Source organism: Argentina silus, assembly GCF_951799395.1.
Source record: "Argentina silus genome assembly, chromosome: 5".
NCBI lineage: Eukaryota > Metazoa > Chordata > Actinopteri > Argentiniformes > Argentinidae > Argentina > Argentina silus.
Window position 1 is genome coordinate 17,346,822 of NC_139659.1, and position 15,000 is coordinate 17,361,821.

Consider the following 15,000-nt stretch of genomic DNA (forward strand, 5'->3'; position numbering starts at 1 on the left):
GTTTTATTGGGATAGAGACAGTAGAGATTGACAGAACCATCTCTGCAGCACTACACCAATCAGGCCAGACAGTGTGGCCAGACAGAGTGGCCAGACAGAAGCCACTCCTCAGTAAAAAGCACATGACAGCCCGCTTGGAGTTTGCCAAAAGGCACCTAAAGGACTCTCAGACCATGAGAAACAAGATTCTCTGGTCTGATGAGACCAAGATTGAACTCTTTGGCCTGAATGCCAAGCATTACATCTGGAGGAAACCAGGCACCGCTCATCACCTGGCCAATACCATCCCTACGGTGAAGCATGGTGGTGACAGCATCATGCTGTGGGGATGTTTATCAGTGACAGGGACTGAGAGACTAGTCAGGATTGAGGGAAAGATGAACGGAGCAAAGTCCTGAGAGATCCTTGATGAAAACTGCTCCAGAGCACTCAGGACCTCAGACTGGGGCGAAGGTTCACCTTCCAACAGGACAACGGCTCTAAGCACACAGCCAAGACAACGCAGGAGTGGCTTCGGGATAAGTCTCTGAATGTCCTTGAGTGGCCCAGCCAGAGCCCGGACTTGAACCCGATCGAGCATCTCTGGAGAAACCTGAAAATAGCTGTGCACCGACGCTCCCCATCCAACCTGACAGAGCTTGAGAGGATCTGCTGAGAAAAATGGGAGAAACTCCCCAGGTATACAGGTGTGCCAAGCTCGTAGCATCATACCCAAGAAGACAAAGGTGCTTCAACAAAGTACTGAGTAAAGGGTCTGAATACTTATGTAAATGTGATATTTCAGTTTTTTATTTTTAATAAACATTTCTAAAAACCACTTTTGGTTTGTCATTATGGGGTATAGTGTATAATTGATGAGCGAAAAAATGAATTTAAACAATTTTAGAATAAGGCTGTAACATAACTAAATGTGGAAAAAGTTAAGGGGTCTGAATACTTTCTCTCTCTCTCTCTCTCTCTCTCTCTCTCAAGAAAACATACTGGCTGTGGTAGTGCAGACAGGGGGGTCTTAGCAGATAACTTAGGAGAGGCCATGAGGAGCATGAGATTTTATTGCTGTGCGTGTGTGTGTGTGTGTCTGTGTGTGTGTCTGTGTGTGTGTGTGTGTGTGTGTGTGTGTGTGTGTGTGTGTGTGTGTGTGTGTGTGTGTGCATGTGCGTGTGCGTGTGCGTCTCATGAGAAAGCTGTGTGTTTTTCTGGTCTACAGCTGTCTTTGCTCTGAGGTCATCATCCTGAGACAGCTGTGCTATTTAGCACCTGGAGTTTCCTCTTACGATTGATTACAGATGATTTCTAACAACAACACCCTGGCTGGCCAAGAGGTGAGCAACTGAGAAACAATGGCAGTGTAATGAAATACTGTGAAACACCTAAACTAAAGAAGAAGGAGGAGAAAGAGGTGTGAAGGAGAGTGTCAATGGGCCCTAATGAAGGCGGGTACAGATAAGGATCCTGGAGAGCGAGACAGAGTGATACAGCCACATACACAGTCAGTGAGTGGGTGGGTGGGTTTGGTGTGGGGAGATAACTGGGAGTTTGGGGAGGGAGGGGAGGAGGCGGGGGGGTGGGGGGTAATGAGCGGCCCCGGGGGAGCGTTTGCTCTTGAGCTGCAATCCATCAATCACTCCATTCATTTACTGACATCATCATCTAGCCTACACACATGCTAATGTGTGTGTGTGTGTGTGTGTGTGTGTGTGTGTGTGTGTGTGTGTGTGTGTTAAAAAATAAGAACATTCAATTAAATTAATGGTAATATTTGAGTATGAATTCGTCAAAAATATTTTTGTTAGGAGTACAAGGAGAGACGGGTGTTTACTAGCTGATTAAGAGGGCGTCTGTCAGATCCTTGGCTGAAGAGACACAGAGACACAAACGAACACATACGGCCCAGGGACAGGGCAGGGCAGGGCTCCACTAACACACCTGTCTGAGAGAGTGAGAACGTCTGAGTTAGGAAAGAAACTATAACTCTATACAGACATGCACACACGTAGAGGAACACACACACACACACACACACACACCCACCCACACACGCACACGCACACGCACACGCACACACACTCACACACACACACACACAAACACACCTCTGACACCCCTGTAGGCACACACACTGGCCCTAAAATAGGGGAGGGGTCCTCATTACTGCTATTGTATAAGTAAATGATTGCTCTTGTTTCTCTCAGCCCCCCAGCTGGGTTTGACACACACACACACACACACACACGCACACACACACACACACACACACACGCACACACACACACACACACACACACACACACACACACACACACACACACACACACACACACACACAGAGAAAGAGAGAGAGAGAGCTGCCAGCTCTTAGGACATTTATGACAACACTTTTTTTTTTTGGCATCAACAAAAGCACACAAATCTTAGATTGATTAGATATTTCAACCACAGAGTGAGAGCTCTCCAGATGTGCTCTCTACTTCCAGAGGGAGCCTGTCTTTCCTTCATGACACCTGCTGGCTGAAATCAGCATTACATGTCTGTTATGATGCTGGGAGACAATTCAAGGTGCTTCAGAAAACATACTGCCAGAAAGTGCATCTATTTGTCATTCACACCATCCGCGCAGGTGCAGAGTGCACTCCCTGAGAATGAGAATGTGGCTGTTCTAGTTCTGAACTTCTGCCCCAACCGGTTTTAGGGGTGCTACGTGTTGAATAGAATATGCCAGGCTAAAATCACTTCGAAAACCATTCTGTCCGTTTTTCTAGCAGAATTTAACATTAAACGCTGTCCAGTGTCCACAGGTGGAACGCTAAGGTCACACGCGGGGCCCTCCAACGCTCACATATAGCCTAGTTTGGACCCTGGTACGGCCTCTTATAACCTGTCGTTCTGCGTTCAACCGCAAGAGACCGCCGCAGCAAGCAGTACATTACAGCTAGTCGACTGTGGATGAAGGTGCGAGAACTACTGATCTCCTGGTGAACCTATTTCTTCGGAAGGTGCATGTCACTCCTCGGCTAGAGACACGGAGAGAATGTCGGTAAACTTGAGTAAGAACGGCGCCGCGCTGATGGCCGCCTATCAAGAGGTTGTCGATGGGAAGTCGGATACTAACTGGTGAGAGAGACAGTTTGGGAGTTGAATTGGAATGTATCATGACAATGATTTGAATGTGACCTGACAAACTAACACATTTAGTACTTTTTATCAGTTGGACTAACGATAATTCAAATACATTGCACACCTTTATTTTAGTAAAAAAAAAAAATGTATATTTCATTTGCAATATATTTCTCAGAGTATATCCTTGTTGAAGTGAGTTTCGCAGTTGATAATGGTTTGGGCCTATTGTGCCACACCCTCATCTCAGGTTTGTGATAATCACATTCTTTAAGCACACAATCTCTCTCTCTCACTCTCTCTCTCACACACACACACACACACACCTTTCTCCCGGACAGAGTAGTGTATATTGTGCCCTGTGGGTGTTGCAGCATTTTGTCTGATAAATATTAGTCTGTCTGTGTGTGTCTCCAGGGCTCTGTTCACCTATGAGGGGAACAGCAATGATATTCGCCTGGCAGAGAAAGGAGGTGAGTTAAAGCAGCCTATATACAGAATATGTTTGTCAACCAAAACCACAACAAAATAGGACAGGAAAAAAGTGTTGTGAAAGTCCATTTAAGGTATGCACACAGGCTAGAATTGTATTTGCATTCAAATTGGTAATTGGGGATACACATGCAATGATATTACACCAATAAATAAACATGACAAAATAAATATAACACTCACTGCTTGATGCAGCATGTTACCTAGGGGGTTACCATGGCTCCTAGGTCGGGTTATTGGTGTGACCCAGGTGGTGCTTATGAGCATCTTGGCCATATAGGACTGGCCTTTTCATCAGTGTGTGTGTGTGTGTGTGTGTGTGTGTGTGTGTCTGTGTCTGTGTCTGTGTGTCTGTGTGTGTGTATGTAGCGGGTGGTCTGGAGGAGATGGTAGAGGAGCTGAGCAGTGGGAAGGTGATGTATGCCTTCTGTCGTGTCCAGGACCCCAACTCTGGCCTGCCCAAGTACGTCCTCATCAACTGGGTAAGCAAAACACACACAATACCCTCACGAGTACACTCACACGCTTTTACATGTTTCTTCTATCATTCACTGTGTGTGTGTGTGTGTGTGTGTGTGTGTGTGTGTGTGTGTGTGTTCAGACAGGTGAAGGGGTGAAGGACTCTAAGAAAGGATTGTGTGCCAACCATGTGAGCTCGATGGCCAACTTCCTTAAGGTGTGTTTAAAAATCTAAGTGATAAGATTTGATTAGTTATGGACACAATATCGACCCTCTTCTCAAAGCATCAAACTAAACAAACAGGCAGTTTAAAACAAATCTATTAATCTCTACACTCATAGATTTGAAAAGATCAGATTTGGGTGGCCATATGGAGATGGAAATAGCTCCATCTTGCTCTATTTGTTTTTTGCCATATTTCACACACACACATGATTCTATTATATCAGTGAAAAATGTCCAGGGGAATGAGGGGGGTTGATGTGAGATTGGGGACTGGTTACTTGAGTATGTGTTCTTCTGCAGGGAGCCCATGTGACTATAAATGCCCGGGGGGAGGACGATGTGGAGCCAGATGTCATCATGGGTAAAGTGGGCAAGGCTTCAGGGGTCAACTTTAACTTCCACAGAGAGACACAGAAATACAGCAACGCACCCAGAGGACCTGTGGTGAGAACACACACACACACACACACACGCACACACGCACACACACACACACACACGCACACACACACACGCACACACACACACACACACATACACACACACACAAAAGCTCCAATGACTTGTAGTTGTATTTGTTAGGGTTCTGTGTACCAGAAGACCAATGCTGTGGATGAGATCCAGAAAACCAACAAGGACAACTTTTGGGCCCAATCTCAGGTAGGAGGAGAGGGTGATCACTGTCTGACCCAGGTGTGGGATAATACACAATGTCAATCAAAAGTGGAAACATAACAGTCCTGGTTCAAACAAATATGGGTAAAAGTTGTATCCATTTGTATTGTTATCATCTGTTTTTGTGAAAGCAAATCCTGTTTTCTGGGATTAAACACACTAGACCAGAGAAGTGAGTTTCTGAATTGATTTCACTCTCTCGCCTCCTCCTCTCTACCTCTCTTTTTCACCCACTGTATCTCTTTTTCTCTCAGAGGGATGAGGAAGTCCGACGCCAGGAGGAGAGCAAAAGGGTGGAGGAGGAGAGGCAGAGGATGGAAAGAGAGAGAAAAGAGAGAGATGGCCTGGAGGCCACAGAGAGAGAGAGGAGGACAAAGGAGAGAGCTTCTCAGATCGATCAGCAGAAGTCAGTCATCACACTCAGACACCCATACACACATGCATACACGAGATATTAATTTGGACCTTTGCATTGTGGATCAGAATATAATAGACATTTGCTGTGTGCGTGTGTGTGTGACAGGAGTTATCAGAAGCAGCAGGAAACTGAGAACAGAGAGCAGGAGCAACGGCAGTGGGTGAGATGACCTTTCAACTTTCACCTTACACCCCTCCCCTCATCAGGGAAGCTGTAGTTCATGGCTGTTACAGCTGCATTTGCATCAACATGGACATTTAACCGAGTTCTACTCTGTTATGTTGGTGTGTGCGTGTGTGTGTGTGTGTGTGTTTTCCTGGATGTGTTTTAGGAGCAGCAGGAGAATGAACTGCAGAACTCCAAGAGGACAGGGAAACGTTCTGCCTCTGTGCAGAAAGCTAATGTGAGTCTATGTGTGTGTGTGTGTGTGTGTGTGTGTGTGTGTGTGTGTGTGTGTGTGTGTGTGTGTGTGTGAGAGAGAGAGTATCATTCTCTCTCAATATCTCTCTCTCTCTCTCTCTCTCTCTCTCTCAGGAGGCAGCAAATGAGATCTCTCAGAGGTCATTAAATCCTCGAGAGATGTTTAAGCAGAGAGAGCAGAGCACTGGACACACACCTGCTACATCAAGACCTGGTAACACACACACACACACACACACACACACACACACACACACACACAAGTACACTAGGATTAGTCGCATAAAGCAATGGTCATAGCACAAAAATGTATAATTTAATTAATTAATTGAAATAATTAGAACACACACTCCTCTTTCCCCTCTCCCTTCCTCTCTCAGGGAAGCTGCAGAGCCCGTTCCTGTCCCAGAAATCCACTGAGAGAGAGACACCAGCTGAACCACATCTCCCACAATACAGTTATGCTCCTCTTCACCCAGAACCCCCTGAACCTATTGCCCCTGCCTCACCAGTTGCCCCTGCCTCGCCAGTTGCCCCTGCCTCACCTGTTGCCCCTGCCTCACCTGTTGCCCCTGCCTTGCCTGATGCCCCTGCCTCACCTGTTGCCCCTGCCTCGCCAGTTGCCCCTGCCTCACCTGTTGCCCCTGCCTCACCTGTTGCCCCTGCCTTGCCTGTTGCCCCTGCCTCACCTGTTGCCCCTGCGTCACCTGTCCAACCTACAGGTCAGACACACCGACAGAGTGATTGGGGGCTGTAATAGTTTCATCATGAACCTCTTTGTTATACTCATCTAACCCATTCAGGTACAGTTGATTCATGTCATGAAAATAAGGCTGGTAAAAATGAGTGTGTGTGTGTGTGTGCTTTCGTGTGTGCGCATCTCACAGAAACTTACACAGAGGAGGAGTACTGGTCTGATGACTTTGATGATGACCCAGAGGACACACCCCAAGGTAGGCTTCACACCTCTCATTCAGGGTTATCCAGGTCCCAAATCAACTCCTACTGCCTAGCCCTGGCCCCCTAGGCATTATCTGTTTGTACTGCAGCTCAATCTTACCTTCTGAAATGCTTCGAGTCATTTTCATCATTTAATCCAATTCTTTCAGATCTACACAGTGCCAAGGGGGGTATGGGCAAGGGGTGGATGTAGGATTGGATGCTCAGTTTATAACCACAGTACAAGAATGACGCACCTAGAGCCTAAGTAGAGTAATGACGTCATCCTTCTCTGGTTCCAGCTGCAGAGCAGCCCATAGGTCAAGAGGAACTGTACCAGCCACAGCCATTGGCTGAGACTGAGGATGAGGGAAATTATGAGAATATCTACCAGGACCCATCAGCAGTGAGTCTACAGCTCTCTTTAGCTCCTCTTTATCATCTGCACTGTATGGCAGGCTGGTGGACTTAGAAATTGGAGGGCGAGGTCATTGTAATGCGTGGAATGAAATGAGGAATGGTATGAAACACGCGTACAATGAGCCCGTCCTGCGACTTCTGCCTCCACCAGCCTCCCGTGCTGCACTGGATGGCAGGACAGGTGAACGTAACATGGTTATAGCCTACCAGGGAATGGGATAGGAGTAATGTTGTTGTTTTTTCTCTCTCTCTCTCTCTCCGAGGTGGAGGAGCAAGGAGCGGAGAAGGGAGAGGAGGCCATTGGACAGGGCATTTGTGCCAGGGCCCTCTATGACTATCAGGCCTGTGAGTGTTGCCATGTCCCTTCTAGGGCCAGGATGTAACCTACCTCTCATTCATGCATGTCACTGTGTGGTGTGTTCTGTACAGTTAATTACTGCTTTTCTCTCCTCAGCGGACGACTCCGAGATCAGCTTTGACCCTGATGACATCATTAGCGGGATAGACATGGTGGATGAGGGTTGGTGGAGAGGTTACGGACCGAGCCAACACTACGGCATGTTCCCGGCTAATTATGTTGAGCTTCTGTAGTTCCAAAGCCCGTCCCAATCATTATTACAGATGGAGTGTAATCTTAGTCTGGTCTAATCTAGAGATAATCAACACTGAATTATTCATGTTTGTTCATAGGGGGATCGTGGGGAATGTTTTAAAATGAGTTTTACTGTATCTGATTTGTCAGGATTCATATTTTTAATCAACTTTCCAATAAAATATCAAGTAGATACTTGCCTACTTTTGCTGCTTATGAAAGCTATGAATGTTTTTCAATGATTTGCCTCATCTTTTTTGACAGTCTTTCACTTCAGTTAATGCTCCTTGGCTCCACTGACTTCAATGAGAAGTCTTCAATGAGAACTATTTGACTTCAATGCTAATTTATTCGTATTATGTTTCTATAGATTATTTTGTCACTCCTAGTTGCCAGTAAAACACATTGAGGTAATATACTCAAACGTTTTACGACAAAATCTTTGCGACAGTTTCATAAATCTTGAACGTCATCAGTGTGCTGCCAATTGCATTTTCGAGATAGAAGGAGAAATGGCTGCAAGGTTACTGCTCCGCTCGGCTGTTCGTGCCGCTACAACATGCCGGGCCGCCCCGGTCCCTGCCCTTTGCCGCGGCATGGCGTCAGGAGGTGAGTCGGAGATTTTAACAGAGCAAAGAAAGGAGGGGGTCTCATCAAACAAAATATATGTTTTGCCAAGGACGGGCAATGCCAAGTTATCGTACGCGTCGCCTTTCAAGCCCTGCTGCTAGCTCTCATTAGCCTAACTAGAAACATGGATTTAACTGCGGCTGAATGATTAGCCTGTTATGTTTATCGCCAGTGTTTTGTTATACAGTAGCTGGACAATCAGATTTTTGTTTAACTATATTCTTTTATCTAAAACTGTTATATCTAAAGCTGTTAATTCCGCTTTAGCCTTGGCTAGCAGAAGCCAACGTCTGCTCTATTGACTTAGCGCGGAAGTAGCTGGTTAGCTGTACTGCTTCTCTTGGTTCTGTCAGAGGATTTATCCTGTCAACATGACTAGCGAGCGAGCGAGCTAACACTCAAACGTGTGTCCCCCCCCTAGGAATCCCCACTGATGAGGAGCAAGCCACTGGTTTGGAGAAGATTGTCATGAAGGCCGCGCAGCAGGGCGCAGTAAGTCATGATGATATTATTTGCAAACAAATGTATTGTTTGATCGTCCTACTAGGACCTAGATAGCTTTTAGACGTAGCTAACAGCATTAGCTAGCAGTCTTGATGTAACTGCTGGGAGATTGCCAAGCCAACTGTCAGCTAGGTCATCTATATCATAGCCACTGTTTGAGTGTGGGATTCCATAGGCTCCTATGTCCTCTAATAATATATCTGGCTATCAACTTGGAACTTCTGCCCTAGATGTAACTCATAACTGAAAAGCAGATCACTGAAACTTCAGATTTTCATTTCAGGATCCCTACAGCATGCTGAAGCCCAAGGAGTACGCAGGGTCCAAGACTGACCCCCATCTGGTGCCCTCTATCACCACCAAAAGGATTGTGGGCTGTGTCTGTACGTGACTTTGCGACTTTTGATTTGTGCCACTTTCATTCCTTCTGTCATTCCTTCTGTCTTTCTTTCTTTCTTTACCCTTTACCAGCTGATCACCATTCTTTTTGTAACCTGTCTGTTAATTAATCCTCTACTGGAGATGTTATATACTGAGGAAATATGCCACCCCCTTTTTACAATTTGGATTTGGGAGAGATGGGGGGGGGGGGATAATGCGCCATTACAATGTGGAGATTACATATTTGACCAATTATCATACATTAGTAGATAAGCATCATTGACGGATGTTGTTCCTAGGACTAATTGTCTTTCTTGCACTGTTTCTCCTATGAAAGTTGCTAAACAGTATCAGCCCCCCCCCCGTCCCCGTCCCTCTCCCAGCATCCATGGCCCCATAGTCTAATATAAAGACGGAGGGACATAGTCCCTGGTCTCTGTTCATGTCTTATGGCTGGTCTCGGCTCAAAATGAATGTGTCTCTCTCTCTCCCTCCAGGTGAAGAGGACAACACTGCTGTGGTGTGGTTCTGGCTGCATCAGGGAGAGCCCCAGCGCTGCCCCTCCTGTGGCTCCCACTACAAACTGGTGGCCCACGAGCTGCCCCATTAAATTATTATATCCACCTCCGTTACCTTTTTGGTTACATTCACTCTGAAAGATTCCAGCTACTTTAGAATGAGATGAAAAGCATTGGACAGAGATGTCAAATATCTATCTTGATTCTTCTGAATCTATTGTTTCTGCACTGGGAGTGGGGGGAATATCTGGCTTCCATGTGGACTGTTTTGGTTTGGAGTTTTAGAAAGCAATCTTTGTCTAGTCTACTTTTGTCTCATTCTAGCATCTACTTGATCATATATTTGCTAACCTCATCAGTCTGTACTTATAATTTCTCTTATTGTTTTAAACTTGCCTAAAGGTCACTCCTTATGGTCTGGGAACACAATGTTATTCAATCAATTCCATAAAAATGTCAGTTTACATTAACACGTACTGTACAATGTTACACTTGGTCCAGCTCCCCTAATAAACCAATAAAGTCTCTTTAAAGACTCTTTGTGTGACTGTGATGGTGTTGATGTCTGTTCAAGTGAAAAAACTGCACATGTCTTACTGGTCATTGAAAGGAGACAGGTATCCTCCAAATATCAATGTAAATACTGTATAGGGTAACCCATGGAGTTGTCTTTACCCTCAGAGTGCACCAAGATAAAAACATCTGATTGCAGAGAGACACTTGATGATTAGGAAGGCCAGAAATAAGTGTGTAAACTGAGTGAGTATTTCTGCTACATGCTTCATTTCATGGAGGTACATAGAGAAGCCTGTGTTTGGGTACTACTGGGTAGCCTCTTGCTGGGGGCTGTTCCAGAACATAGGTCAGCTAACTAAATATTCTAAGTTCAAAACATGGTTGCTGTAATTAACAAACCAATTAATTACCAACAAACCATGTTATGTTGAGCTATTTTGATAAACCAGAGAATCAAGACAAATCTGTTTTTCCAAGTTAGAGCCTGTTCAGTGATCTTGCTTTCAGGAACTGGTCTCTGACCAACAGAGAGCGCTATTTACCAACATACATGTTCACATTGTTGTTGCTATGCAGATGTTCCTGGCTCTATGTGATACAATGTTTTCATCATAACACCAGATCTGTATTTTCATTCCACTGACTTTGTCAGGGACTATTTTTTCAGTTGGGGAGCTTGGAAATTGACCAAAGCATACCTCTAAATAGAGCTACATCTAATCCTTTCTTTTTGCCTCTCAGACATCAGAGAGCATCCCACCACTTCCTCCAGTGGATTAAGCCTGTTTGAGTTTTGATTCAGATAAAGTGATGCCATGCCAGAGAGCGGTGAGTGGTATTTCCCTCAGGTCCTTGATTTTAGCTGTGTGTACATTATTACATTAATTTCCGTCAAGGAACATCATTGTCGTTACGTTTTTTTTAAAGATACTGTTATGAATTCCCATTCCTTAGGTTTCCTTATTCCTTATTTGTTTTGCCTTAATCCTTGTAATATGGTAATTGTAGCAGATGCTTAGATCCAAGTTGACTTGATCAATACTCTCAGTAGTTAGATTTTTGGCCATATGCGGGAATCAACCTCACAATAATAGTGTTACAAGTACCTTACTCCAACAAACTCAGCCATTTGAACTTCAGAGCTTTCAGAGATACTTCAATCTTTAATCCCCCTGTGAGATTGGGTTTCCATGACTACCAACAGTTGTGTGTAAAGGACAGTAATGCCCAATTACCCATCTGTGCTCTCTCTCTCTCTCTCTCTCTCTCTCTCTCTCTCTCTCTATCTCTCCCTCTCTCTTTTCTCTGTGTGTGTGTGTGTGTGTGTGTGTGTGTGTGTGTGCGTGTGTGAGTGCCCGCATGCGTGCATGTGATATGGATTGTTTGTACAGCACAGTTATGCTCAATTACCCAGAGTCTCATTCCTGGTCCATCTATTGCTGCCCTTCCTCTTCACATTACCCTCCATTTACCCTCCACTTAGCCTGCGAGGAGAGGGGGAGGCAGCAGAGTAGAGAGGGTGAGGAGCACAAACGGGTGAGTGGGAGATGAGGATGAGGAGTGGAGAGGACAAGGTGGAAGAAGAAGTCATGTCTTACATATCTGAGAAGCACCAGACTGGAGCTGGGCAACCGGGGAGATGATTCTTGTATTTCTTCTTGTCCTCATGAAAATGGGGGGGGGGGGATGGGGATGTGTGTGTGTGTGTGTGTGTGTGTGTGTGAAGGGTGAAGGGCTGTGGTGAAAGGCAAAGGGAGAAATGAGACAGAGAAAATCCGTTGTGAGAAAGAATGATAAACAGAAACAGAAACAAAGCTGTTACGGGAGAGAGACCCAGGAGTATTACGTAAGATGACTTTATTAGGATGCAGAGATTCTGCTTGTTGTTAGTCTGTGTCTGTCAGTTGATGCTCTACATCCTCTCTTCTTCTTTTCTCTCTCTCTCTCTCTCTCTCTCTCTCTCTCTCTCTCTCTCTCTCTCTCTTCCTCTCGCTAGGTTAGGGTTAGCCCCCCCCCCCCCTCTCTGTCTTTGTCTCTCTCTCTCTCTGTCTTGCTCTCTGACACAGTGCTCTGATGAGTAGTGAGTTGTCCTGCCTTCAGGCTGCCGCTGGCCTGGTCTCCTCTCCTGGAGGTTCAGGGGGTATGACCCTGTCTCCAACCCAACTCTGGGCTCACCATCTGTGGGCACGTCTGTTCTGTGAGGTCCCTGTCAGCTCCTCCTGGGGTCAGACCAGCCTGAGTCTTAGACAGTCAGACCTACCCTTCTCTGACTCTGTGCGTGTATGAGTCAGTGGGCTGTATGTGTGTGTGAGAGAGAGATAGAGAGAGAGAGAGAGAGAGAGAGAGTATGTCCTTTCTGAGCAGCTGTGTCTTTACCGAGCTCTTCAGAAGTTATCTCTTTGTTAGTTCAATGTGTGATGGAGGTTAATAATTGAAAGTGTTAGGTAATTGTCTCTGTCTGAGTTGGCTGTGTGTGTGTGTGTGTGTGTGTGTGTGTGTGTGTGTGTGTGTGTGTGTGTGTGTGTGTGTGTGTGTGTGTGTGTGTGTGTGTGTGTCTGTGTCTGTGTGTGTGTCTCTGTGTGTGTGATCTGTATTAATAAGAGGCCAGGACTCTGTATTTGTTGCTGTTTACCATCATTTCCGTTGAGCTGTGTATTTCATGTGTATGTGGGTGTTATGGGGCAAAGGGTGACACTTCTTAACTGTGTATGAGTGTGTGTCTGCGTGTCTGTGTGTGTGTGTCTGTGTGTCTATGTGTGTGTGTGTGTGTGTGTGTGTGTGTGTGTGTGTGTGTGAGTGTGTGCTAATGTGCCATGCTTGTGATGCTTTCTCAGACAGAGGGGAACAATCCCAGTCAAAAAGATCTTCATCAGCCACCACTTATGTGCAATTACACCCGGAGAGAGAGCAGGAGGGAGGGAGAAGAGCAGGAGAGGAGGAGGAGGCAGGGGGGAGGGTGGAGAGCAGGAAAGGGGAAGGAGGGAGGGGGTTGTCATTGAGAGATGATGCGTCCCTGAGAGGAAGAATGGAGTTTTTTCCACTCTCTCTTGTCATATCTGTGTTATTTTATTGGTAAAGACGAGAACAGAAGGGGATATACACTCGCTGAGCATTTTATTAGGAAAACTATACTAATACTGGGTAGGGCCTCCCTTTGTTCTCAAAACAGCCTCAATTCTTCATGGCATTGATTCCACAAGATGTTGGAAATATTCCTTTGAGATTCTGGTCCATGATGACATGACTGCATCACACAATTTTTCAGGTGCACTTTCCAGCTGTGAATCTCCCGTTCTACACATCCCAAAGGTGTTCTACTGGATTCAGATCTGGTGACTGGGAAGGCCACTGAAGAACACTGAACTCATTGTCATGTTCATGAAACCAGTTTGAGACGACTTTTGCTTTGTGACATGGTGCATTATCATGCTGGAAGTAGCCATTAGAAGATGGGTAATTGTGGCCATGAAGGGATGCACATGGTCAGCAACAATCCTCAAATAGGCTGTGGCATTCAAGCGATGATTGATTGGTATTAACGGGCCCAAAGTGTGCCAAGAAAACATTCCCCACACCATTACACCACCTCCACCATGAGACGGTGTACAGGTGTTCCTAATAAAGTGTTTGGTGAGTGTAGATGAGAGGGTGGCAGCAGTAAAAGGTAGTCTTGGGATTTGATCCTCCGTTTTGTAGGGGCAATGTGCGGTCAGGTCACAACAGATATAGTTTTTGCCTTCAGATTGATAAATATCCTGACAGACAGACCAGTGCTCAGGGATAGAGAGAGAGCAAGTCTAGAACAGGTTTTTCTTCTGAGATGCCTGTCAGAATTGTCCAATGATTATTGTCTTACACTGTCAGAGAGGTGATGTCTGCAGCTCAACCGACAGGCGTCAAGATGTCAATTATTTAGACCTGGAGACAACTCCACTGCGCTTCACAGTCTTCAAATACTCTCATTCAATCTGTCAGTCTGTCTGTCTGTCTGTCTGTCTGTCTGTCTGATGCCAATCAGTAGAACTCCCTGAGACACATCCTCCCCCTCTCTCTAACCTTATCACTCCGGAGAGGAAGCCCAAACAGAATGATTAGTGAATGCTCTTCATCTTCTTCTTGAATTAAGAGTGTGTTATTATTCTAATAGGATATAGGAGGGTTTGTCCTTCCCTAACTGCCATGCCTCATTTATCTCATTTTTCTCTCCTCCTTCCCTCCAGATATCCTCCTGTCCTTCTCTTCATCTCTCTCTGTCTGTCTGTCTGTCTGTCTGTCTGTCTCTCTGTCTGTCTGTCTGTCCGTCCGTCCGTCCGTCCTTCCCCCTGCCCAGTGCTCCCTGAGACAGATGCCTGTGGAATGACAATGTGCTGCACCTGTGTAGTGGGCAGTTCTGTAGTAATGAGATTACTATAAGGATGGAGATAGAGTCATGAGGTTAATGAGGATTGGTGCCTTGTGGTTATAGATGAATACACACATCTCTCTCTCTCTCTCTCTCTCTCTCTCTCTGTGTGTGTGTGTGTGTGTGTGTGTGTGTGTGTGTGTGTGTGTGTGTGTGTGTGTGTGTTGATGTGCTGAGCTACAGAATAATATGATAAGTATAATGTAATGAGATGGGGTAAGGTCTCTATTGCTCCAGATGATACACAGCTGAACACAGACACCTGTATTAGCCTCCGGATTAGCCTCTGAATGA

The 15,000-nt window shown here is 45.6% G+C and overlaps 2 protein-coding genes across 2 annotated transcripts; both read left to right on the plus strand.

Annotated features, from left to right (window-relative positions):
- The first annotated feature begins 2,675 nt into the window (after window positions 1-2,675).
- dbnla (drebrin-like a) lies at window positions 2,676-7,948 on the plus strand. The gene is made up of 15 exons (XM_083669638.1): window positions 2,676-3,111; window positions 3,532-3,587; window positions 3,976-4,088; window positions 4,208-4,282; window positions 4,592-4,735; window positions 4,874-4,951; window positions 5,221-5,372; window positions 5,490-5,544; window positions 5,716-5,787; window positions 5,919-6,018; window positions 6,185-6,526; window positions 6,692-6,757; window positions 7,046-7,149; window positions 7,427-7,508; window positions 7,618-7,948. The coding sequence occupies exons 1-15, from the start codon at window positions 3,029-3,031 to the stop codon at window positions 7,752-7,754; spliced, it is 1,659 nt and encodes a 552-aa protein (XP_083525764.1). The 5' UTR covers window positions 2,676-3,028; the 3' UTR covers window positions 7,755-7,948.
- Window positions 7,949-8,243: 295 nt separating this feature from the next.
- Window positions 8,244-10,324, plus strand: cox5ba (cytochrome c oxidase subunit 5Ba). The gene is made up of 4 exons (XM_083669686.1): window positions 8,244-8,364; window positions 8,807-8,877; window positions 9,173-9,272; window positions 9,768-10,324. The coding sequence occupies exons 1-4, from the start codon at window positions 8,268-8,270 to the stop codon at window positions 9,878-9,880; spliced, it is 381 nt and encodes a 126-aa protein (XP_083525812.1). The 5' UTR covers window positions 8,244-8,267; the 3' UTR covers window positions 9,881-10,324.
- Window positions 10,325-15,000: the final 4,676 nt, after the last annotated feature.